The sequence below is a fragment of the Camelus ferus genome, chromosome 18 (genome assembly GCF_009834535.1).
Source record: "Camelus ferus isolate YT-003-E chromosome 18, BCGSAC_Cfer_1.0, whole genome shotgun sequence".
NCBI lineage: Eukaryota > Metazoa > Chordata > Mammalia > Artiodactyla > Camelidae > Camelus > Camelus ferus.
The window spans coordinates 7,549,359-7,572,325 of record NC_045713.1 but is presented as its reverse complement, the minus strand read 5'-3'; the positions used below and the strand labels follow the sequence as shown (position 1 = coordinate 7,572,325).

The following is a 22,967-nucleotide window of genomic DNA, read 5'->3' as shown; positions in this document are numbered from 1 at the left end:
CAAAAAGCTGCTCCAACCCTGAAATCCCATCAGTGTAACGAGTGTGGCAGAGGCTTCACTCTCAAGTCACATCTCAATCAACATCAGAGAACCCACACTGGTGAGAAACCCTTTCAGTGCAAAGAGTGTGGAATGAGTTTCAGCTGGAGTTGTAGCCTCTTTAAACATCTGAGAAGTCATGAGAGGACAGATCCCATAAACACCTTGAGTGTGTAGGTGTTTCTCTCGTAGAAGCACTCGTACACAGTCTTAGAGAAGCCTTCCTGAGAAGGAGCCCCACTCCTTGTAATGAACGTAATAGCAACTTCAAGCATCTTCTCCGACGTAACCATCAAACCTCCAGATGTGTTGCAATCCTTCAGTTAGAACTTAGGAACACTGGAGAATCCACAACAAAGGTAGCTGCTCTTCCCACTGAGAAATGCTTTCGTTAGCATCTTCATGCTTAAGAATCTAGACAAGAGAGAAGCTAGGGATACAGGGGGTGAAGGGAAACCTTCAGATGACACTCATTCTTCACGTGAGTCTCAGCACATTGACACTGGGGAAGGCCTCACGAATGCAGTAGAAATAAGCTTTAGTAGTTTCTGCCTCATTTGACAGTTTATCTATTCAGGGAAGAGCATGGTGACAGGAAGAGAGGACTTCAGCATGATCCTGATTTTGGTACCTCGGCAATGAATCTCCGAGGTATGATCCTCCCAGCCACTAGAATGCTCCAGGCTCCGTTCCCTTTGAGTAGTAAACCCTTCAAAAAGAAACTGACTTAAGGTATTTATGTTTTGGTAAAGTTGAGGTTCGGAGGCTGGACGGGGATGTGTTCTTGTTGCCTTATTCAATCTACAACTTCTCCGTGAAACACCCTCTACCTTTTTGTTTTGTTTTGATTCTCCCTAGCATCAAGTTTAGCTAGTAGAAAGAGAAGTCAAGTTTGTAAATTCAGGAGAAACTGTGTTGGCCAGTCACTTCTTGGGGAGAGGGGAGCGGGACCTTAGGGGCATAGAGAAGAGAAGAACTGTGGACTGGTTTTTAGTCTTATTACCCACAAGAATGAGGGCAGCTACATCCATAGAAGGAATTGGACAACGCTGAGTGAAGAATTATGGTCCAAGCAGTGTATGTACCAGCTCCCAGTTGCCATGGAGATAGAGCTCTCCCATAGGATAATGGCGTGTAGAATGAGCTTCAATTTGAGTTGCAGCTGGATTTGAAACTAAACATTAATTAGGAGCCAGGAGGTTATGGTCTGGTGAGCCCTGCCTTGTGGGAAGGTCTGGGTGGGATTGTGGGGGAAAGACAATTACATGGATGAGGGTTAACTTGAGCCTGTTTGCTAGAGAGGGACACAGGCTTCTGGGCGCTGCTGAAGTAAGTCCTGCTTCTGCTGACTGCCTGGCTTAACAATAAACACCCAAGAAACACTTTGACTGTGTGTGTTGTACACTGGTCCCCTGTGCAGACCCCCATTACAGGCTGGTGTCTCCGTGCCCCAGCTGCTCTGAGTTTTGGCTGCCAAGTGCTCACAACTCTCCCCCTTCTCCTTTGGAGAATTACCCTCAGTGGGTGGGAGCTGCCTCACCCAGGAGTTAGCTGCCCTCCGCCCCCCAGCCCATGACTGATTGATATGGGGGTACCAAGGGCTGATCACCCGCTTCAGGGTGGGAAGCTGTGCAGTTTGTGGATCAGGCCAAGGCTAGACTTGATCAGACAGGCTTTATCAGACTCCACTCAGGCTCTTGGCCTTCTCCATCCTGTCTCGTTCCCTCCATGCCCTCAGCAACTCAACGTGGCTCTGAATCCCTGGCTCAAGCTTTGCCTTAGGGAGCCTGATCTAAGAGATGGTGCCATGAGTGGTCTTGTAAGAATGAGTTGTGGAGTTGGCCACTCACCAAGAGGCAATGAGGACCACTGTGGTGGGCAGAGCACTGATAGTCCCCGGCGTGTGGTGGCTGCTTGATTAGGAGACATTCACTTTGGTGAACTGGGATGGAATATAGGTGGAAAGGGATATACTGACTTGGGTAATTTGGGGGGAACAAAATGAAAAGAATTATGGACTCGAGTGCTTCTTGCTGAAAGCCACTGAGTTGCAGAGAGAAAATGACACGCTCAGGACAAATATCCACCAACTTAATGCAACGTTTGAGTATCAGAGGGCCTCCTTGGTAGCTTTTAAGAAGACATTTGTCACCTGCAAACAGAATCTTAGAGCTAAAGGTCGGGTATAGTTGAGAATGACAGCTTCAGCAAAACATGGTGTTAATGTCTGTTGAGCACTTAACCGTGTTCTAAACACCATGCCGAGTGTTTTGTGTGGATCACTTCACTTAATCCTCCCATTATGAAGTGGTTTCACTTCTAGTACCCTCATTTTACAGTTGGGAAAAACAGGTTCAGAATAGTTAATTCACTCGCCCAAAGTCACACAGCCAATAAGTGGCAGAACCAGCATTTAAACCAAGATCACTTTGCCTCCAAATGCTAAGCTCATCAGCACCAAACTATAATATGTCATATTATTTAAACATCAAACATTAAAGAAGTGATGAAACTGTTCTTGTCAGTTTGTGTGAAAAAGTTTTGATCCAAGATATGATAAAATCATACAATAATAGAATCTCAGAGTTGAAAAAGGTTCAGTGGGACCATAAAAACCCAACTGCCCACGTATGGAGGAATCCCCATTCAGTTTGTAGGCATGTGCCTGGAACAGTAACTGTGTTGAACTGGAGAAAACATTTCGTGGCATCTTGATTATTCAGTTTCTACATGAAACACTTGCAGTGATGGGAAATTTATTGCCTCCCAAAGCAGCCTCTTTAAAGCCTCTTCTTTAAAACAACTGATTGTCAGAAACTTCTTAATGAGCTGAAGACTACTCTCATTTGTAGTCTTACATCTTTTTCTTATTGCTTCTAATTGCAGGAAAAAGTTGAGTTTCATGATTTGAACATTTGATGGCAAAGGTTTTTGCTGCCATTCAGTCATCACATCCATCCTCCAAAAGGAAACGGAAACAAAACTTTTTTTTTTTTTTGCTCAATTTGGGGCGAGTTAGATCAAGATATGTTTGCTCAAGACGCTGCTTCATTATCCTTTTTAACATTAAAATGTTGGAAAGGACTAAGGGTAAAAAAGGAACGGAACAGTAGAATTTGCATTCCAATTGTATCAGTAAAGGTGCACGGAGAACGTGGCTGAATTCTACAGACGTGTATGCTAGGTACTGGGGCAGGGAGGAAGCCTGTGGTAGATGCTATCAAAATTCGTTGTTGTTTTTACAAAAGTACCAGAGCCATCTGAGTACGACCAGTCTGGTCATCAGCTTCGGATCCTTTCCCTGCAGAAGGAACAATTAGAAACATGCCATGTCTAGTTCTCAAAACCTGTGACCTGCACCTTCCACTCAGGTTAGATTCCCCATCAATTCCTTATTTCCTTCTCATTAGTGAGGAGCTGCTTCTGAATCTTGGTCTTTTCCCTAGATTGAGGAGATTAAATTCCCTAGATTTGTAGAGGAACCACCGAGACCGCGAGACCTCCTGGATTCCTAGAGAACACTGGTGGGGGTGAGCTCCCGGGGAGGGGGCGGAACGGTGACGCGCTTCCGGTAGCGTTTCCGGAACTTGTTGTGTTTGTCCTGCTGGTTCGGTGTTCCGTCCGCTTGTCCTCAGTTTCCCGCGTTATCCCTGCGGCTCGCAGTTCCCGGCTGCGGGTGGTGGAGGAGACACGCGATGCGTCGCTGCTGTCCCCGGCAGGATGTTGGGAGAAGCCCCTCTCCCTCGTTTCCCGCCCCCTCTCCCAGTGCAGCCTTGTGCTTCGGCTTAACCTAAGTGAGGCGATCATTAGGAAAGGCATTGGAGAGAAGACAGGAGCATTTCCCCGAGGTGTCCGCAGGGTGGGTTTCTCCGAGCCCTCGCCCTTCAGCTTGTATACGGCCGACTTCTCTGTGTATATGCACTCCTGGTGTCCGTTCTTCTTGTAAGGATACCAGTCCTATCCCTGAAGACCCCATCCTCATGACCTCATTTGACCTTAATCACCTCCTTAAAGGCCCTGTCTCCAGATTCAGTCACACTGCGGGTTGGGGCTTCAATGCATGGATTTTGTGAGGGACACACAATTCGGTCCAGAACAATTGGGAACTATCTTACTGCTCTTTGTATTTTCCTGTGGCACCCAACACAGTGTCCTGCAAAATGGTAAATTTAGATTTTTGTAAACAAAGTGATAAAAGACCTTACTGGAGCCGGGAGAGAAGTTATAAAGTCATTTAAATCTATTGTCTTAGCCTACCTTGGTTTTTAAAATTTCTGAGCTCTATTCTGGAAGGCCCTAGGCCCTGCGTGGGACTTCAGGGTCTGGAGGGCAATGGCACCAAGGTAAAAGGGAAGCTTCTGGGGCCTCGGGGTGGGAACTACAGGGGTGGGGTCTGTGCCCTCCCACTAACCCCAACAGAGGGAGCGACCCCGGGGTAACAAGCATCCGTAGTTACTAGAGAGGATTCAGGGAAGGGCTATCTATCTGGCAGGTGCACTGGGGGCCACCAAGGCAGGAACGGTGAGCCCGTGCTTCTCACATGCTTACCCTCTGGCAGGATTCTGAACAGTCTGTGGTAACCATTATCGCCCCAGCAGGTGCCACAATGGATGTGGGATGACTGGATAATCACAGCATGTGGCCACAGGGGGCCTCTGTGACCATTCATCTTGGTGTGCAGATGTCACATTGCCACTTCGAGTGACTGGACTAGAGCGTCTGTCTGTCTTGGCATCCTGTCCTCAGAACCCATGCTGGAATCTTTTGGTGAGCAAAGGGCTTATTATAACTGGGCTCCCCATTTTTAATGATTTTTTTTAAATTGTCCAAGGCCCACTTGCATGATTATATGGCTTAGCTTTTGGCCACAGCCTAAGAATAGCCTTTAGGGCATGTGACTAGTCTCCTGTAGCTAAGTTTACTGCCTATAATTGACTCTTCCTCAGGCCAGATTGCTGATTTCCAGATCAGGTCTCCTCCATACAACTGAGAGCTGCCATCAGAAACAAAGCCGCCATTTTTTTCCTTTGCTTTATCAGGGCTTCCTCTTGACAAGGTTCTTGCATGCGGGGTTGGGGGGGGGGGTTGTTACTGTCAATCCCCTGGTGGTGCTGCTGCTCCTCATTGAGTTGTCACGTGCCCCTCTCAAGGCCGGATATCCTTGATCTAAAGCTTTGGGGAGTATATGTTTCAAAAATCAGAAATTTTCCGTTTTTAAAAAAGTAAGATATATTATGCAACATCATTTAGGGATTTGGGCTGGTACACCATAACTCAGCATGTTAATATTTCTGGAACAAAATGTGTGAATATGTGAATATGTACTGGGGATAAATAGTCTTTATTTCACCATAAATAGTCTCCATTTACAGTTATTACAAAATACTGGCTCTATTTCCTGTGTTGTACAACACATCCCTGTAGCCTGTTACAGCCAATAGTTTGTACCTCACACTGTCCCCCTGTATTGCCCCAACCCCCCTCCCCACTGGTAACCACTAGTTTGTTCTCTGTATCTGTGAGTCTGCTGCTTTTTGTTGCTGTTATATTCACTAGTGTATTGTATTTTTTAGATTCCTCATATAAATGATACAGTACGTCTTTCTCTCTCTGACTTATTTCACTTATCATAATGCCCTTCCAAGTCCATCCATGTTGCTGCAAATGGCAAAATTTCATTCTTTTTTATGAGTACTATTCCATTGTATATATATACCACATCTTCTTCATCCATTTATCTGTTGTTGGACCCTTAGGTTGCTTCCATATCTTCACTATTATAAATAATGCTGCTAGGAACATTGGGGTACATGTATCTTTTCAAATTAATGTCTTAGGTTTTTTCAGATATATACCCAGGACTGGAATTGTTAGGTTGTATGGTAGTTCTGTTTTTAACCTTTTGAGAAACCTCCATACTGTTTTCCACAGTGGTTGCAACAATTTATATTTCCACCAACAGTGTAGGAGGGTTCCCTTTTCTCCACATCCTCATCAACATTTTTGTTGGTAGCCATTCTGACAGGCATGAGGTGGTATCTCATTGTGGTTTTGGTTTGCATTTCCCTGATTAAGGATGTTGAGCATCTTTTCATGTGCCTGTTGGCTATCTGCATTTCCTCTTTGAAAAAAATGTCTATCCAGTTCTTCTGCCCATTTTTAAATCAGGTTGTTTGGTTTTTTGTATGTGGAGTTACATGAGCTGTTTATATATGTTGGATATTAATCCCTTATCAGTCATATCATTTGCAAATATTTTCTCCTATTCAGTAGATTGTCTTTTTGTTTTGTCAATAGTTTCCTTTGCTGTGCAAAATCTTTTAAGTTTAATTAGGTTCCATTTGTTTATTTTTGCTCTTATTTCCTTTACTTTAGGAGATGGATCCAAAAAATACTGCTGTTGTGATTTATGTCAAAGAGTGTTCTGCCTATGTTTTCCTCTAGGAGTTTTATAGTATCTGGTCTTACATTTAGATCTTTAATCCATTTTGAGTTTATTTTTGTATATGGTGTTATAGAATGTTCTAATTTCATTCTTTTACATGTAGCTGTCCAGTTTTCCCAGTACCACTTATTGAAGAGAGTCTTTTCTCCACTGTATATTCTTGCCTTCTTTGTTGTAGATTAATTGACCATAAGCATGTGGGCTTATTTTTTGCATTTTCTATCCTGTTCCATTGAGCTATGGGTCTGTTCTTGTGCCAGTACTATACTGTTTCTGTTTTGACTGTAGCTTTGTAATATTGTCTGAAGTCAGGAAGTGTGATTCCTCCAGCTCTGTTCTTCCTCAAGATTGTTTTGGCTACTCGAAGTCTTTTGTGATCTCCTACAAATTTTAAAATTATTTGTTAATAGTTCTGTGAAAAATGCTGTTGGTATTTTGATAAGGATTGCATTGAATCTGTAGATTGCCTTGGGTAGTGTGGTCATTTTAACAATATGGAGTCTTTCAATCCAAGAAGATGGTATAACCTTCCATCTTTTTATGTCGTCTTCAATTTCTTTTATCAGTGTCTTACAGTTTTCTAAGTATAGGTACGTTAACAAGTTGAAGGTACACCACATTAACTGAAGAATAAAAACCATATGATCATCTCAATAGATTCAGAAAAAGCTTTCAATAAAATTCAACATCCATTTCTGATAAAAACCACCCAGAAAGCAGGCAGAGAGGGAACATACCTCAACATAATAAAGAACACATATGACAAACCCACAGCTAACATCGCACTCGATGGAGAGAAGCTGAAGCGCTTCCTCCAAGATCAGGAATGAGACAAGGATGCCCACTCTCGCCACTTTATTCAACATAGTTCTGGAAGTCCTACCCAGAGCAATCAGAGAAGAAAAAGAAAGAAAAGGAATCTAAATTGGAAAGGAAGAAGGAAGACTGTCACTGTTTGCAGATGACATGACACCATACATAGAAAATCCTAAAGGTGCCACCAGAAAACTACTAGAGCTCATCAATGAATTTGGTAAAGTTGCAGGACACAAAATTAGTATACAGAAATCTGCATTTCTATACACTAATAGTGAAGTATCAGAAAGAGAAATTATGGAAACAATCCCATTTACCATCACATCAAAAAGAATAAAATACCGAGGAATAAACCTACCTAAGGAGATGAAAGAGCTTTTTTAAAATATGAAATTGAAAAAAAGGGATTGTGGACATTCATATACAAAGGCCTTGAAAATTTACATATGTATATTTAGAAGTATAAATGTACATGTAGCTACCTATCTAAATAAAAATTTAAATAGGTATCCAGACACACACAAACAAGGCCGAATTGTACGGATAGAGGGCCCTTACCCAGCAAGTTCTGTTTCCCTAGTTTCCCAGCATCACATCTTTGTAGATATTCTTCTGAATCAAGTTCCAGTCTTTCTACTTCCCTCTGGTGAAATACACAGCCACTTCCTCAAAGGACAGCAACTCCTGAAGAAATAGCAAATAATTATAATTTTTGTAAAGTACTGAAGTTAAAGCATATGGGCATTTTAAGTTCTTGATATTTGGAAGTGCCTCATTCATCGTCTCACTGGACCCCTCAGGTTTAAAAAAATTTTTAGTGAAGTACAATTTACAATATAAGCAAATTAAATCAACTTTTGACAAACTAAACATACCCATGTAAGCAGCTTCCAGATCAGTAAACCAAACACTACCAGCCCCCAGAAGCCCCTCCACCTTGGGCTCCACAGCAGTCATTCTCTCCCAGCCCGAAGCATTAGCCTGTCTTCAAGCAACAGATTAGTTTCACCTGCTTCTGTGCTTTATATAAATGGAATCACCCAGTGTGTTTTCTGTTTGGTTTGCTTTACTTACATCTTTGAAATTAATCCATATTGTTGCATGTAGTCATAGACATTTGTTACGGACTAAAGGTTTGCATCCCCTGAAATTCATGTATTGAAGCCCTCTGTGTGGCTGTATTTGGAGACAGGGGCTTCTAAAGAAATCAAGTTAAATGAGGACATAAGGGTGGGGCCTGATCCAACAGGATTAGTGTCCTTATAAGAAGACACATCAGAGAGCTTTCTTCCTCCCCACACATTGACTGAGGAAAGGCCAGCTGGCTGTAGCCAGGTAGAGACCTCATCAGAAATGAAATCAGCCATACAGTTTATTTTGTCACAGTTCTGGAGGCTACGAGTCCAAAATCAAGGTGTCTAGGCAGGGTTGTTCCTTCTGAAGCCTCCTTGGCTTATGCCTGTCTTCTTCCTATGTTTTCACATGGTCTTCTGTGTAGATCTGTATCCAAATTTCCTCATTTTATAAGGAAATCAGTCAGCTTGGATTGGCGCCCACTCTAATGACCTCATTTTAGCTTAATCACCTCTTTAAAGGCCCTGCCTCCAAACAGTCACATTCTGAGGTACTAGGGGTTAGAATTTCAACATACGAATTTTGGGAGATGGGGACACAACTCAGCCCAACATGTATGGCAGTTGCCAAAAGACCAGGTTTAGTTATTTGTCCAATAATTCATCCAGTTCTTGATTGAGATTCTTCTAGACTTTTGGGAAAAAATGCAGGAAGTACTGATCTCGGATTAGTGAAGAATATCTTAAATGTATATTAAGTCAGTTTAGTGATAACAGCTCTAACAAATAGACCTACAAAGGTCTAGTTGCTCAAACACAATAGAAGTTTGTTTTTCAGACCTGTAACCGCCTCAGGCAGACGCACATGACTGGCAGGGAGGCTCTCCTCCAAGCAGTCAATCTGATGGCAGCCCTGCCATCTTCACACATGGCTTCCAAGACCTCCTTGGGGGTTTTCTAACCTAGTCAACTGGCAGACAAGGCCCGGAGGTGTGAGAGGGCTTTAAGGGCCAAGCCAAAAAGTGGCACACGTCATCTCTACTCACGTTCCACTGGCTAGAACGCAGCTGCCTAGCCACATTTAACAACAATACAAGCTCTGAAATGTACTCTGGCTGTGTGTCCAGAAGGAGAAAAACAAATTTTTGATAAACTAGTAGCAATTTGCACCAAGATTCAAAAAGCACTGACTATATTAGGTTGAGAAGTTCAACTGTGTTATAGTAAACAAACAGGAAGCACAGCTCAGGAAGATGGAGGTGCTCAGTGACATTAGTAATGAAGAGAAATACAGATCAAACCACAATTAGACAAAATTTCACACCTCATAGATTATCAGATCTTTCAAAATCTGTTAGTACCAAGTACTGACAAAGATGTAGAGAGATGGGAACTCCCACCCACTGCTGTCGGGTGTGTAAACTGTTACATTTATTAGGGAAAACAGTTTGGCAGTACTTCTTAAAGTTGAACATGTATGTATCTTATTTCTAGTTCTTTTCATAGGGAACCAAGAGGCACGTTGTGCGTGACATGCTATTTTGTAAAATCTCCAAACTGGACACATCCAGAAAACCCATCAACCAAAGATCCGTAAATTGTGCTGTATTTCTGCAATGGGATACTCAGAGTCAGTGAATGTGACTGAACCACAGCTACTCAGAAATATGCATGATTCTCAAAACATACGTGCAGTGAGGGAACAGGAGTATGATTCCACATATGTGAGTTCCAGAAAAAACAGAACCAGGTAATATATTGTCCAGACATAAATTACAAGATCTTGTATCCATAAGCAATATATGTAGTATTACAGGATTTAAAATGTTATGCAGAACATAACTGTACTCCTAATGTCACGTTGGAACCAGTTTTGCCATTTTAAGATTGATTTATGCTTATGCATATAGACCCAGTTGATTCAAACTGCTATAAATTAGTCCCAGAGAGAGCTGGAAAAAATTTAAACTTGGTAAATCTGGGTAGATGGTGTAAAGGATTCTCTATATTATTTTTGTAATTTGGAAATTATTTCAGAACAACAACATCACTACTGAGTCATTTATATTAGCAATACACACTTGGAAATGGAAGTGGGGAAAATACCGCTTTATGATAATGACACAATAACTGGCCATAAATTTATTTGGAAAAAATCGAAGAGCTTACCTGAAAATTTACATTTTGCCAGAAAGTCATCCATTTCTAACTTATTTTACAACTTAGAATTTCATGTAGTATTTGTGCTTTATGCTTCCCCTCCACACTTCCACCAGCTAAGAGATACTGACAAAGAAGCCACCTTGATGAGAGCTGTAGTCGAGAATGAACTTGAACAAGATCTAGACTCACAGGTGTCGTCAAAGGTGTAAGCTGCCCACCAGGCATATGACCACGTGACATTTTAGTGAACTGTATTCCCAGGGTGTGAAAATAGGAGAAAATGAAAGCATTCAGTGATTTTTTAATCTTTTTTTTTTTCAGTCATTCGAATTTTAACACAGCCTGCTTTTTAATTTATAGTTTAGCACTATTAGCTAAAGAAACAGCTTTTGTACTATTAAATTTTCACTTTGATTTAAATATGGTGAAAAAAGCTTCACTGGTCTTGTCAAAAAAAAAAAAAAAAGTGCACCTTTTCTAGTCCAGTGGAGTATTCTAGACTCTTGGTGCCAGACTCTTGTGACCTTTGCGCTGATGGTTTGAGCTGATGGTTGCTCAGTCCAGCCAGGCGTGAGGGTCAATGGGTCCAGCCCATTAGCCAAACAGGAAAGCCAAAACTTGAGCATTTCTTCTCCATCACCATCCTGGTTTGGAGCTCTTGCCCTCTGGCTAAATGTTGGCAGATGAGACCATACACTGATGTTGACATCACTAATCTGTGCTCTTGGCCTGGTGACTGTCCGCACTCTGGGGAAGGCAGGAAGTCTCGCTTGCACTCTGGGCACTCTTGAGCCGGGGAATCCTTCCTCCCAAAGCAAGTTAGTTCAGCAAGGCTTCCAGACCAGCCCCACCCCTCTCCTTTGTGTCCCAGGAATTCTACTGAAAAAAATATTTTCAGCAAATCAAACATTTGGGGCCACTTATAGAGAAGGAAGTCCATTTAATTCAGTTGTAGAGAAGTAAGTGGCACCAAATACCAGTTCCCTGGTTCCTCCACCAGGAGTCCTTGGGGTCTCTCTACAGTGCTGTCCAGTCAGCCCGAGGGGATGGCAACATCCTGTACCTGTGCCGGTCTTGAAATGTGGCTTTTGATTGAGGCACTTAGTTTTTTAATTTTTAAAAATTTTAACTTAAATAGGCTCATATGGCGAGTGGCCACCACAATGAATAATGCAACTCTCTTTTCCTCCTTGGGACAGATGTGGCTGGTGGTAGGCATTTTCACGTTACCTCATGTTATCCTTGGTTGGACCCTCTCTCTCTCTGGAAAGCTGGAAAACAGGTACGTTTTCTACACAGAGTAGATTTAAAAGCCTGAGCCAGACTTCTGGGTACTCACGCCCAGATCTGCTTTTCAGGGGTCCCCAGCTCCCAAGTTTGCTGTAAGCAAGAATTCTCTCTCACTGGCTTACTATTTCCTCCTTAGTCAGAGGTCTCCACTTGTTAATTTTGCTGAGGGAACTACAATTTGGCAGCCCCTCCTTCCAGCCGGGCCCTGCTGACCAGTACAGAAGTGCTGGCATATTGAGCCCCGTGTATAATCCAGCACCTACTGTCTTCCTCCTGCAAGGCTCAAGGTTCCCTTGTTTCATGGGATGCCACTTGCTTTTTTCTCATTCCCGGTGGAACTTTGTTGTTTTTATATGTTTTTGTAGTTATATTTCTTTTATAGAAGAAATCATGGTCCTGGTAGGAAAGAAAATAATACAATCAAGAGGAAACTCTTGGTTAACGTGAGAGGGTCTAAATGGCAGCAAGGTCCTTGTGGGGAGGCGAGGTGCCGACACAGTGGTAGGGGAGTGAGGGGACACAGAGGAGGGGAGAGCGCCAAGAAGGGAGCTGCCACGGAGCATGAGAAACCTTGGAAGACGGCGTGAACATGTGCTTCAGAGATAGCCCACTCTAGGGGTAGGGAGAGCTGGTGTTCATCGGACGCCATCAGTGGACTTTCATGGTTTTAGAAAAAGCCTGCAGGCCGAGACAGAGAGAGTGCAAGGCAGATAAAGCACACAGAGGGGTGAGGCCAGGGGCACAGGGGCCGGGCACCAGCAGCGTCTGCTGTGAACGCTGACCAGGGACCCTCAGTAGAATCTGGTAGCGCGCTCAGTTTAGTTTGCTGGATACATTTTAGTAATTCTTACTGCCTCAATAGTACTAGTGAGTAGCCCTTTATTTTAACAAAATTGATGCAACCTCAAATAATGTTTCTATGTGAAACCAAGAAAGGCATCCTCAAATCTTTCACGGTCCAGGAAATGGTCTCCAGCCTGGGGGACCACAGAGCAAAGCTTCCATGCCTCCCACCTGCCTTAACTTGACTTGGGGAAATGCAGGTACAGGGAGCTCAGGGAGGCTGGACTCGGGAGCCTGTGACTTTTCTGTTAGGTAATGCTTAACGACGGCAAGGTTAGCTACAAAAAGAGGGTCCCCACAGAGAAACCATTTCAGTTCCTGTTTATTAATTTTCATAAAACAATTGAGTTATACATACTCGCAATAGGAGTTAAGTTCTGGTCTTTAAATGGTCGCCTTTCCTATAGCATCACGTAGACGGCTGCTCTCGGTGAGTACCCTGATGCTTAATGAAGCTTGTGCGCCAGCTGAAAGCTTTCCCACATCTGTCACATCTGTAGGGTCTCTCTCCAGTGTGAATGACCTCGTGGCGATGAAGATTTGCCTTAAAACTGAAAGTTTTCCCACATTCTCTGCATTCAAAGAACTCCTCCTTGGTGTGGATTCTTTGATGCTGAATGAGATCTACAGCCCGACCAAAGGACTGTCCGCATTCACTGCATTTATGGGTGTGCTGTTTGGCGTGAATTTGCTGATGGCTCAGAAGGGTTGAATGCCGGCCAAAGGCTTTTCCACATTCATGGCATTTATGGGGTTTCTCTCCACTGTGAATTAACTGATGTCGAATAAGGGTGGAATTCTGACTGAACGTTCTTTCACAGTCGCTGCATTTATAGGGTTTTTCTTTGGTGTGGATCCTCTTATGCTCGACAAGATACGCCATCTGACGGAAACATTTCCCACAGTCGTGACATTTATATGGCTTTTTCTGTGAGTGACACTGTTTGTGGGCCATCAGGGCGGACTTCTGTCTGAAGGCCTGCCCACATATGTCGCACTCAAAGGGAGCCTCAGAACTGTGAATTCTCTGATGTCGAAGGAAATTTGCCTGACGCCGGAAGATCTTTCCACATTCGCTGCATTCATAGGATTTTGCATTTGTAAGAATTCGCTTATGCCTCAAAAGCAGTGGTCTCTGGCTGAGAAGTTTTTCATACCCCTCGTATTTGCCCTGCTTCGTCCTTGTCTGAGCTTTCTGATCTTGAATAAGGTGAAAGTTCTGGAAGTAGTTTTTATAGCATTCGTCACCAAGAGGAGAGAGCGAAAGTCCACAAATGTCCACAAATGTGTTACATTCACGCAACTCTTCTGAAGGCTTCTTGGCCTTTTTCTGCTTTACCACTGATATCTTATGTGACTCTAAGTCTTCAGAAATGTTCTGCTTTGGAGTTAGCTCTCTCGTCTTGAATCTGGTTTCGGAACCTAGCCAAATAAGAAGGAAGTACATAAGTGACCTGACCGCCACAGAAGGAAGAGAAGGAAAGAAGCCAGCTGTTTGTGATAGAAGACTCTCAGACGAGGCCAAGCACTGCTCGCCTAATGACATCATTGTCTGCAGAGACCGGTATCTGGAATCTCACAGAACTCTCAGCTTTCATATCAGAAAGAGCTCTTGATATCAACTGACCAACTAAAATATGCATGATAGTGTGTGTCAGAGAATGTGGGCCTGAATCCACCCATCACCACTGAGGGGAAAACAACCTACTCTAGGTCCTCGGCAGCGTCACAGAACTGTAGGGGAGATGGCATCTCACACTTCCTAGATGAGCATGTTTTTAATAATTCTGGGAGAAACACCTTCTTAAAAATGGATTCAGTATGTAAGATAGGAGAGAAAAGGAACCAGAGAGAAATAGATACAAAAGCCAATGGAACGGAGCAGTGATTTTCAACCAGGGAGGCTGCTAACCACCCTACAATGCACAGGACAGCCCACAACAAAGGACACCCGGTGCCAAACCTCCAGTGCCGAGGCCGAGGAAGCACGGAGGAGAGGGATGTGCACAAGGGCACAAGCTGCGATCAGGACATAGTAAGTAGGAAAAAGTAGGTACATCAAGAAACACCGAGGGGATATGAAAACAAAATGGAAGCAAGGGGACAAGAGAAAGTGGAGAGAAAGGGTGAGTGACGAGGGCAGGACAAAGGAGCCCCTAGGATGGCAGAAGAGCTGTCAGAAGACACCAGACCGGCTGCTTCACACAGGCACTTCAACTGCAGTAGAAAGAGGATGAGCTTTGCAGAACTGAAGTCAAATCCAACCACAACCTACTAGTGGTGTCACAGTTACCGTGTCCCCTTACTTTCTCCACCTGGAAAAGGGGATGACGATCACACCTACCACCTTCGGAGGGCAACAGGGATGAACCAGCAGAACACGTGCCAAACACCAGCCTGGTGTCTGGGGCACAGGAGGGGCTCGTTAGTGGGGCTTCCCTTCCTCTGCCTGAGTCCCACGGGGCGGGGCCTTTCCTCACCCACCTGGGCAGGCACTACCGGAAGCCTTCCTAGTCCCAGCTCTTGGTAGATCCAGGATCCATGGCTCTTCCCACTGCTCCAGCTGACAGATGACCTCAGGTTTGGGAAACTGAAATCCTACTCGTGGGGAAGTAAATGGGACGTGGTGGTTAGTGAGTTGCAGATGTCCTAGAGCTCAATTTACCCCTTGGGGTCTAGGTGGTGGGTCTACAGTGACAAGCAGAGGTAAGACAATAATCAAGAGGGCTGGCGAGGTGAGAAATTGGCACAAATCTGCGAAAATTTGGCAATCGTTATTGAAAGCCTGAACAATATCCACACTCTGGGTTGTGATAGTTTCACTCTTAGAAATGTAGGCTAGGGAAAAACTGGGACAAAGATTAAGGTACCAGAGGCGTCTGCAGAGTTCTAACAGTGCAAAACTGGAAATAAACTGAATGTCAGTTGGGGAATGATTAAAGTGTAGCACGTGAACACAATGGACGCAGAAGTTTTAGGCAAAAACTGAAAATGCACTGTTCAAAGGACATTTCTTAAAATAGGAAAATGCTCCCTAGATCTTTTAAAGCAGAGTACAAGAGTCATGGGTAGCATGATTCAAAACTCAAGCAAATTATGATCCAGATTTTGTTTTTAAAAACTACATGTATGTGTGTGATCTTCCTCTACTTATGACAGGGTAACATCCCGGTAAGCCATCCTAAGTTGAAGATTTCCTAAGTCAGAAATGCATTTAAAAATAGCTCACCTGCCAAACATCATGGCTTAGCCTAGCCGACCTGAAACATGCTAGGAACACTTACATTAGCCCACAATTGGGCAAAACCATCTAACACAAAGCGCTTTTTCTAATAATGTGATGAGTATCTCATGTAACTTACTGAATACTATACTGAAAGTGAAAAACAGAATGTCTGTCTGGGTCCAGAATGGCTGTAAGAGTTGTTTACCCTCGTGATCATGTGATCACATGGCTGTCATGGCTCTGAGCCCAGCATCACCGGAGAGTGTGGTACTGCGTATCACTACCCAAGGAAAGGATCAAAATGCAAGTACACTTTCCACTGAACATGTGTTGCTTTCCCACCATCATAAAGTCGAAAATCTTAAGTTGAACTATCAGAAACTGTACCATATGTATATATGGCCCTTCATATATATATGAAAAGAGTAGGAAAAAGTAAACCAAAATGTTAACTGGGTTCGTGCTGGGCAGTGGACATGCAGATGGTTTTAATTTTCTGCTCTATGGGTTTTTTAAAATGACACAGGGAAAATGCTACTATAATAAATTTTAAAGGGGTTACAGAATTATACACAGAATATGCTCAGCTTAGCTTTTTTGTTTTTAAATTTTTAAAGCATAGGGAAAACACAGGAAGAAAGTATTCCAGAATACTAACAGTGTTACCCCTGAATGTTTTCCCTTCCCTTCCCTTCATGCTTTCCTATGCCTTCATGTATTCAAGTATGCTCTTGTAATGCTTTTAAAACAAAAATAAACATTAAAACATCCAGTTATGGGTGGACAGTCCCACAAGAGGGGGTTAAGACTCGGTGCCAAGAATGTCAGTGTGGGGTCAAACGTGCCCCAGACAGAAAAGTTCATGCAGGAACTTCCCAGAGTACGGGACTCTGCGTGGGAATAAGACAGAGGTGGGTCCCTGGGAAGATGGAGGCTGTGAAGGTTCAGAGATGAAGAATCATTTCCTGGGCACCCAGTGATGCTGTAAACAAGAGAGGAAACCACTGTCAGAGAGATGAGAGAAAAAGACTTCGCAAGAGAGTAAGATGCTAGACATCGGAATCCAAATCGGCCACAATCTTTTCAACCCCTAGGGGACTTAGAGATGCGGAGGGCCGGAGCTGGGGTGGGGAATGGACTCATGTCCCTGAGCCCTAAAGCAAAAGGAAACTGTTCACCGCCCACTACCCCTTATTTGGAAACCTTGAGGCCAGATGTGGTTCAGGACTCGGAATCTTTCCAGATTTCTTAAAGGTGACTTGGTGTGTGTTTTCTACGATGACCACCCCCAACAGGGTTTGGACCTGAAACCTTAATTAAGCACACTGATACGTCTGAGGCTGTATGTATAGATACAAAGAACAGATGAGAAAAAGGGTGATAAATGGCAGGTGATGAACAGCTTCCTATAGGATGAAATCAGGTTTAACCACCTGAGGACTGCAGGTTGGGCCTTACAGCCACACAAGTTGTGAAAAAACTGCTTTTCAGAGCTTTTTCTGCTTTTGGGATTGCAGATAAGGGACTGAAGACTTGTGTCGACATTCAAAGCACTCAAAGTGAAATCTTCAAGCCAAACCATTACCCAGGACGATCATGTTTCTGTAATTCTCCAGCATGACGTCTCTGTAGAGATCCTTCTGAGCCCAGTCAAGTCTGCTCCACTCCTCTCTGGTGAAGTACAGAGCCACATCCTCAAAGGACAGCGACTCCTGAAAACACAGTGCTAATTATATCCGTGGTTCTTACCCAACTTCCTGAGCGGTTACTGCTCTACAGGTGAGGGCTGAAGAGGCAGTGGGTGAAGCTCGTAAGTTATAAGCAGAGTCAAGGCTCCATCCTCTCATCCTCTCTTGTCTCCTCCAGGGCCTTGATCCAGTGACCATGATGCTCCCTTTTCTCTCTCCACCCTCCTCCCCTTGTGACACTGGAATTTATATAAGAAACAGATATTTGATCCTCCTGCCTGTTTCTGGCACAGAGTTCCTAAAACCCTTGAAATTTCCTGTAACAGCAAAGGAGCGTCTTTTAATATCTAGGCTTTGTCCTTGGTTTCTGAAATAGCTCCCGAGCAGCACAGGTCAGAGGAATGTCTTGTTACTCCTGACAGGTCCCTTCAACGACACCTGAGTTTATGCTAACGTGGCAACCGTGGAAAACACCCAGGCTGGGCTGGAGGCCTGGGTAACAGAGCACGTGATGAGAGGGGGGCGCTTTCACCCCACCCCCTGAGGGGAGGGGAGGGGCTGGGGTCGAACCAGTCATGTCAAAGGCTGATGACTGGGCCCGTCCCGCCCACGTAGGGCCCCCATGAGAACCCAGAAATGGCTGCTGCATCGTGAGGGTGCTGGGAGGTGTGGAGCCGGGAGGGGCACGAGGCTCTGCTCCCCCCGCCCCGCCTCCCGCCCTGTGCATCCCTTCCCAGAGGCTGTTCTCCAGTTACATCCTTTTACAACAAACCAGCAATCGAGTAAGTAAACTGTTTTCTGAGTCCTGTGAGCCACTCTGGCAAATCGATGGAACCCAGGGAGTGGGTCGTGGAAATCCCAACTTCTAGCCAGTGAGTCAGAAGCACAGATGACAACCCAAATTGGTGACTGGTGTCTGATGCCGGGGGTGGGGATGGGGGTGGGGGGTTGTTGGACGGTCTTGGTTGGACTGAGCCCTTAACCAGTGGGTCCACTGCTAATGCCAGGTGGAGAGTGACAGAACTGAGTTATACTGCAGGGCGCCCTGCTGGTGTCACAGACGTGCTTGGTGTGGGGGACCCCCCATGTCTGACGTCAGAAGTGAGCATGGTGGGAAAGTAGAGAAAGACAGCAGTGCTCACCCAGCACTCCCTACCCCTCATTCCTCCTCTCAGCCAGCAAGGAGGCTGAACCCTCTCCTGTCCTTAAAAAGATGCTTCCTGTGCCTTCCTTCCTCTGGTTGCCCCTCTCTCTCCTCCCCTCCTGGACCAGCTTCTGTAAAGGACACTCTACACACTCACCTCCAGTCCCTCCACAAGCCTCCCCCCTGGCTTCTGCCTTCACAGCTCCTCTGAGACTGTTCTAAGCCCCAGCCCTGCCCTCCCACTTGGGAACACATGGAGGAAGAATGTAGTATACAGTGGAGGTCAGAGAGATGCTGATTTCTAAACTGAGTCTTAAAACAGGAAGAGGTGAGTTTGCCTGTGGATGGAGAGAACAGGATACAACCAGGATGGGGGACAAGAGGAGCGAACACATCCCTGCCTGAAGATTCTGGGCCATCAGAGGAGCTGGAGATGCCACGGGAGAGGCAGGCGGGGCTCTGTGATTGCTCAGCAAATTCGGACACGCTGGGGCCTCGCTAGGGACTGCTGCCCCTCCAACCCCCTCCCTCCCATCCCAGACTCTTCCTTCCAAATTGTCCCAGTGGCTTCCTAACGTATCTCCTGACTTTTCAACTCACCTTCTCATGATCCCCCTCTGTAATGTTACAAATTCAATAACTAAGCTTCCATTGTACCCTTTAATACCAAGAAGTCAGAATTTATCCTGTATTGCAAGAGTCGGTTTATATATCTCCCTCTGCAAACGGCTCGTAAGCTCCTTAGGTAAGAGTTTATCTCCCAGCACAAAGGACGGTACTATCTGGTATACAGCAGGTGCACAAGAATGCTCACTGACACAAGGAGCGGTAACAACAGTTAAAACAGAGTGCTCAAAATGTCACAGGTACTCTGCAAAGTACTCCAGCCTCATTCCATCTCATCCTCACAATTCTGTGATACTGTCATTATCCCATTTTACAGATAAGGAAGCTGTGGCCCACAGAGATTATGTAACTTGTGAAGGTAACACATCCTGAACAGAGCCTGGATCTGAATCTTCTGACCCCGGAGTTCAAGCTCTTTACATCACAGCTTCCAAGGAGGAAAAGTCCCCTAACTGATGAAAGTGGCTCACCCTGAACGAAGGAGTCAAAGCCACATGAAGGCCATCACCCAGCTGCAGGGACTCACCCAAGGAAGTGGAGGAGGAAACCAGCTCACCTTCCACCAGGCTGTCAGGAACACAGCGTCCATGGCCTGGTCACTGAGACGGGGCAGGATCCCGGCCATCAGGCTAGGCTGAAGGAAAGAAAAAGAGAACCAGTAAGGCCAGCCCCAATTTGAAGCTCTCTCACCAGGCAGCCCTGGGACAGGAAATTCTAATGAGGTAACAAATCTCAAGTAATGCACAGTCACTGTGTTTGTGATAAATGAAAGCAACCACTAGAATAGTCATTTTAGGAGATTCTAAAGCTAGGTCAATTTCCAACATTTATCCAAGGAATCCTGTGGTTCTGCCCCTGCTCCTCCCTAGAATATATTCTGCAGCACTCGCCAAGAGACTCAGTACACCAAGGGACCAGACCATGGGAGAAAACAGAACTCTGACCTGAAACCCCCAGCAACCAGCCTGGAACCCAAACCACAAGCAATGCAGCAAGAGGTCCCAAGTCAGGACCTGGTCAACCAATGTCAGCTTATCCCTGATACGTCTACCCCTCCTCCATCTAGAACCGACAGAAAAGTCAAATATGCTCCCCTCCCAATCACACAGGAGGTACCGCTTCTATTTATTTAATCTGCTTCCAGTTTTTCCAAGCCAATAACCTCCAAACACGGCATATTTGAATTTTCCCTTTTTTCCACTATAAAGCTTCCCCTGCTTCCTTCGAGTCTCTGCCAAACACAAGTGATAGTGGCTGAGTCCCTTGGTACAGCCAGCTCTGAATGAAGAACCTTTACCTGTTCTCATTTGGAGGGGGGAGTCTTCATTTATTTCTGCACTACACAGAATCAGCTCAAAGGGTGTGAGAATGATTTTCAGGCAGCTGTCAGAGGTTTCAGGCTACATATTATATACAAAGAGGTAATGGTCAAGAGAAAATTCAGAGGACTTCACTTGATAGCAACATTTTATTGAGCGAAAGCCAAACCGTGAACGAGGCTTCAAAACTGAAAGTGTGCAGAAGCTGGGCTCTCAACCGTTACCGCTTAGTTTATAAAGCATGTGAAAGGGTGGCAATAGAAGAAGCCACCCCACAATATGCCACTGTGGAATACTGATTATTGTGGGCTGCACGCACTCAAAAAACAGCTGTTAAAAAGAGACACCAGGCCCAAAAGGGGCTCACGCATGCTAAGCCCGATGTCAGCAAACCAAGACTGAAATACCTCACCTAACTGCAGTTCCGGCCTCTGCTTTCCCTGTGAAGATGGTATGTGGGCCTGAATTAGAAGACACCTCAGGAGTTAATCATTTTCCCTCCGGTACCTCCCATATATACATGGGGTATACACGTTAAGAAATTTGTTTCAACTTTTTATCACAGGGGTCTCAGCTAAGAATTCAGAAGGATAGAGAGAAAATTACTTTCCTCCCACGCACACGCGTGAGGAAGTACACTATTTTCTATTGGTACTGGCTACTAGAAACTTCCATTCCTTCTAGAATAGCAGCACTGTACAGGTTTACTTGTTTGTAGCTGACTGGCTGGGAAGCTGCAAGGCCACCCTGACATGAAGAAAGCATGTTTCCTTTAAGGACAGAGTCAGCATTTGAGGGAAATTAGGACAGTTTAAGTTTTGGTTCCCCAGCTTTGGGCGGTTGGCCTCGGGGCATACCCAAACTGCGGACTCCATTTTGGTTCTTTAACCTAAATTCAGTGTTGTTACTCTCAGGGAGTGCACAAATGATGGGATACAGGGGGGTTTCATTTTTTTCTTGTGTTTTTCTGGCCGTCAGTGAACTCTGCTTTATGTAGGTGCATCTTTAAGGAAGCCCCCCACCCCCAACACTGTTTCTAAGCCCTCCTGCCTCTTAAAGCAAGGAGGCACTCCCCAGGCGGTCCAGATCATCGGCTCCAAGGCTGAAGAAGGGATCTCAACCCTTTCATTGTCTCAACTAGGTTACCTGCTGTGATCATTGTGCACCTAGAAGTCAGAAGCTTTGGTCTAATTTGTTAATCTATAACAAAACCAAAGCAAACAATAGGATTAACCAGACATTCATTCGTCGGACTCTGTTCTTCCCTAATGCTGAAGACCTGACACACTCAATACGCAAAAACTGGCCTCTTCAGGAAGACGCTCCGCAAATGCCCTGTGATTTCCTCTTAAGACTGGGATGGGGAGGGCGACGGAGGAGGGAGCGTCTCTCGAGCCCTGACACCTTCTGTGGCAAGACCACCGTGGCTTTTTCGCGGTACCCACCCCTCCCATCACACTAGCTCCCTTCTCCCCAAACCTCGGCGCCTCTGACTCCCGCCGCGCCGCCGCCTCCAGGAAGTCCTCAGGATGTACCTGTGGTTGCCATGGGGGCTGGGGTCCCCTCTGGAGGTGCCGGGCCGGACCTGGAATCTGGTCGGAGCCTCTCACCTAAACCCCACCTGAGGGCGCGACGCGGAAGGTCCGCGTCCCTGTCGCCTGGCTCACTGGCGCGCGCGGGGCACAGCGTTCCAGCCCGCGTACCTTCTAGGAATCGCGGAGGCTTCGCAACTCTCTGGTCCGGGTAAGAGCCGAGGGGAGATGGGGAAGGGAGGGGGCGGGAGCTCCCGTCTCACGCACCTGGCCAGGGGCCAATCATCGGCCGCGGAGGGCGTTGGCTCGGCCACGTGACTTCCAGGCCGGGTCTCGGCAGGTCCCGCCTACCCCGGAGGTCCCGAGTCTAGTAAGAATGGTTTAGGCGCTTTGAAAGTGCGAGTTCCCAGCCCTCTCCCTTCGCGTCAATTGTAGTGGAATCTCTAGGGGTGAGCCCTCGTGCTACTGGGTATTTTTAAGCTTCTCTTGGTGGTTTAATGTAGGGTGACCAGTTTTTTAGAGAGCCAACCGTCAACAGCCCTACCAGACAAAAAATACTATGTTGAATATAATGATTTATAATACACATGCATGTATCATTTTAACATAGAAACATGAGAATAGATATTTATCTGAAATTATGTGATTCAAAAATATTTACTTTTCTGCACATGAAGGCTCGTATTTGAACAAAGCAACAGAGGACTACTTAATGACAATTAGTTGTAATTGATAGTAGGGCTAATAAATCTTTGCTATGAT

The 22,967-nt window shown here is 45.2% G+C and overlaps 2 protein-coding genes and 1 long non-coding RNA gene across 8 annotated transcripts in view; 2 read left to right on the top strand and 1 right to left on the bottom strand.

The window, feature by feature from the left end:
- Window positions 1-1,424, top strand: part of ZKSCAN5 (zinc finger with KRAB and SCAN domains 5) — a 16,711-nt gene extending 15,287 nt beyond the window's left edge. The window contains 1 exon segment of the mRNA XM_032459765.1: window positions 1-1,424. Within this exon segment, the coding sequence (XP_032315656.1) occupies window positions 1-216 (216 nt within the window). The 3' untranslated portion in view covers window positions 217-1,424.
- LOC102515542 (zinc finger protein 789-like) lies at window positions 404-22,967 on the bottom strand. Of its 6 annotated transcripts, none has more exons than XM_032459771.1 (6): window positions 22,209-22,966; window positions 19,881-19,988; window positions 17,481-17,607; window positions 15,154-15,267; window positions 13,028-14,091; window positions 404-414 (listed from the first exon to the last, which is right to left on the bottom strand). In XM_032459771.1, exons 2-5 carry the CDS (start codon window positions 19,977-19,979, stop codon window positions 13,079-13,081), a joined length of 1,353 nt encoding a protein of 450 aa, XP_032315662.1. In that variant the 5' UTR covers window positions 19,980-19,988; window positions 22,209-22,966; the 3' UTR covers window positions 404-414; window positions 13,028-13,078. The 6 variants fall into 6 exon arrangements, with proteins under 6 accessions (XP_032315662.1, XP_014406230.1, XP_014406220.1 ...); XM_014550744.2 differs by lacking the exon at window positions 404-414 and adding an exon at window positions 11,887-12,222 and having other exon boundaries at window positions 22,377-22,967; XM_014550734.2 differs by lacking the exon at window positions 404-414 and adding an exon at window positions 11,887-12,222.
- Window positions 3,747-11,831, top strand: LOC116657476. Its single transcript, XR_004312582.1, has 4 exons — window positions 3,747-3,898; window positions 4,638-4,806; window positions 9,868-10,123; window positions 11,736-11,831. It is a non-coding gene; the product is annotated as an uncharacterized LOC116657476 (long non-coding RNA).

What these genes read in the sequence shown, in the direction of transcription:
- LOC102515542 (XM_014550744.2), bottom strand. Translation starts at nt 19,979, where the DNA reads ATGGCCGGGATCCTGCCCCGTCTCAGTGACCAGGCCATGGACGCTGTG. An exon ending in TTCCTCCTCCACTTCCTTGG is followed by an intron (nt 17,608 to 19,880) that starts GTGAGTCCCTGC and finishes CTGTGTTTTCAG; the next exon opens with GAGTCGCTGTCCTTTGAGGA. An exon ending in TTCCGGTAGTGCCTGCCCAG is followed by an intron (nt 14,092 to 15,153) that starts GTGGGTGAGGAA and finishes TTATTTGGCTAG; the next exon opens with GTTCCGAAACCAGATTCAAG.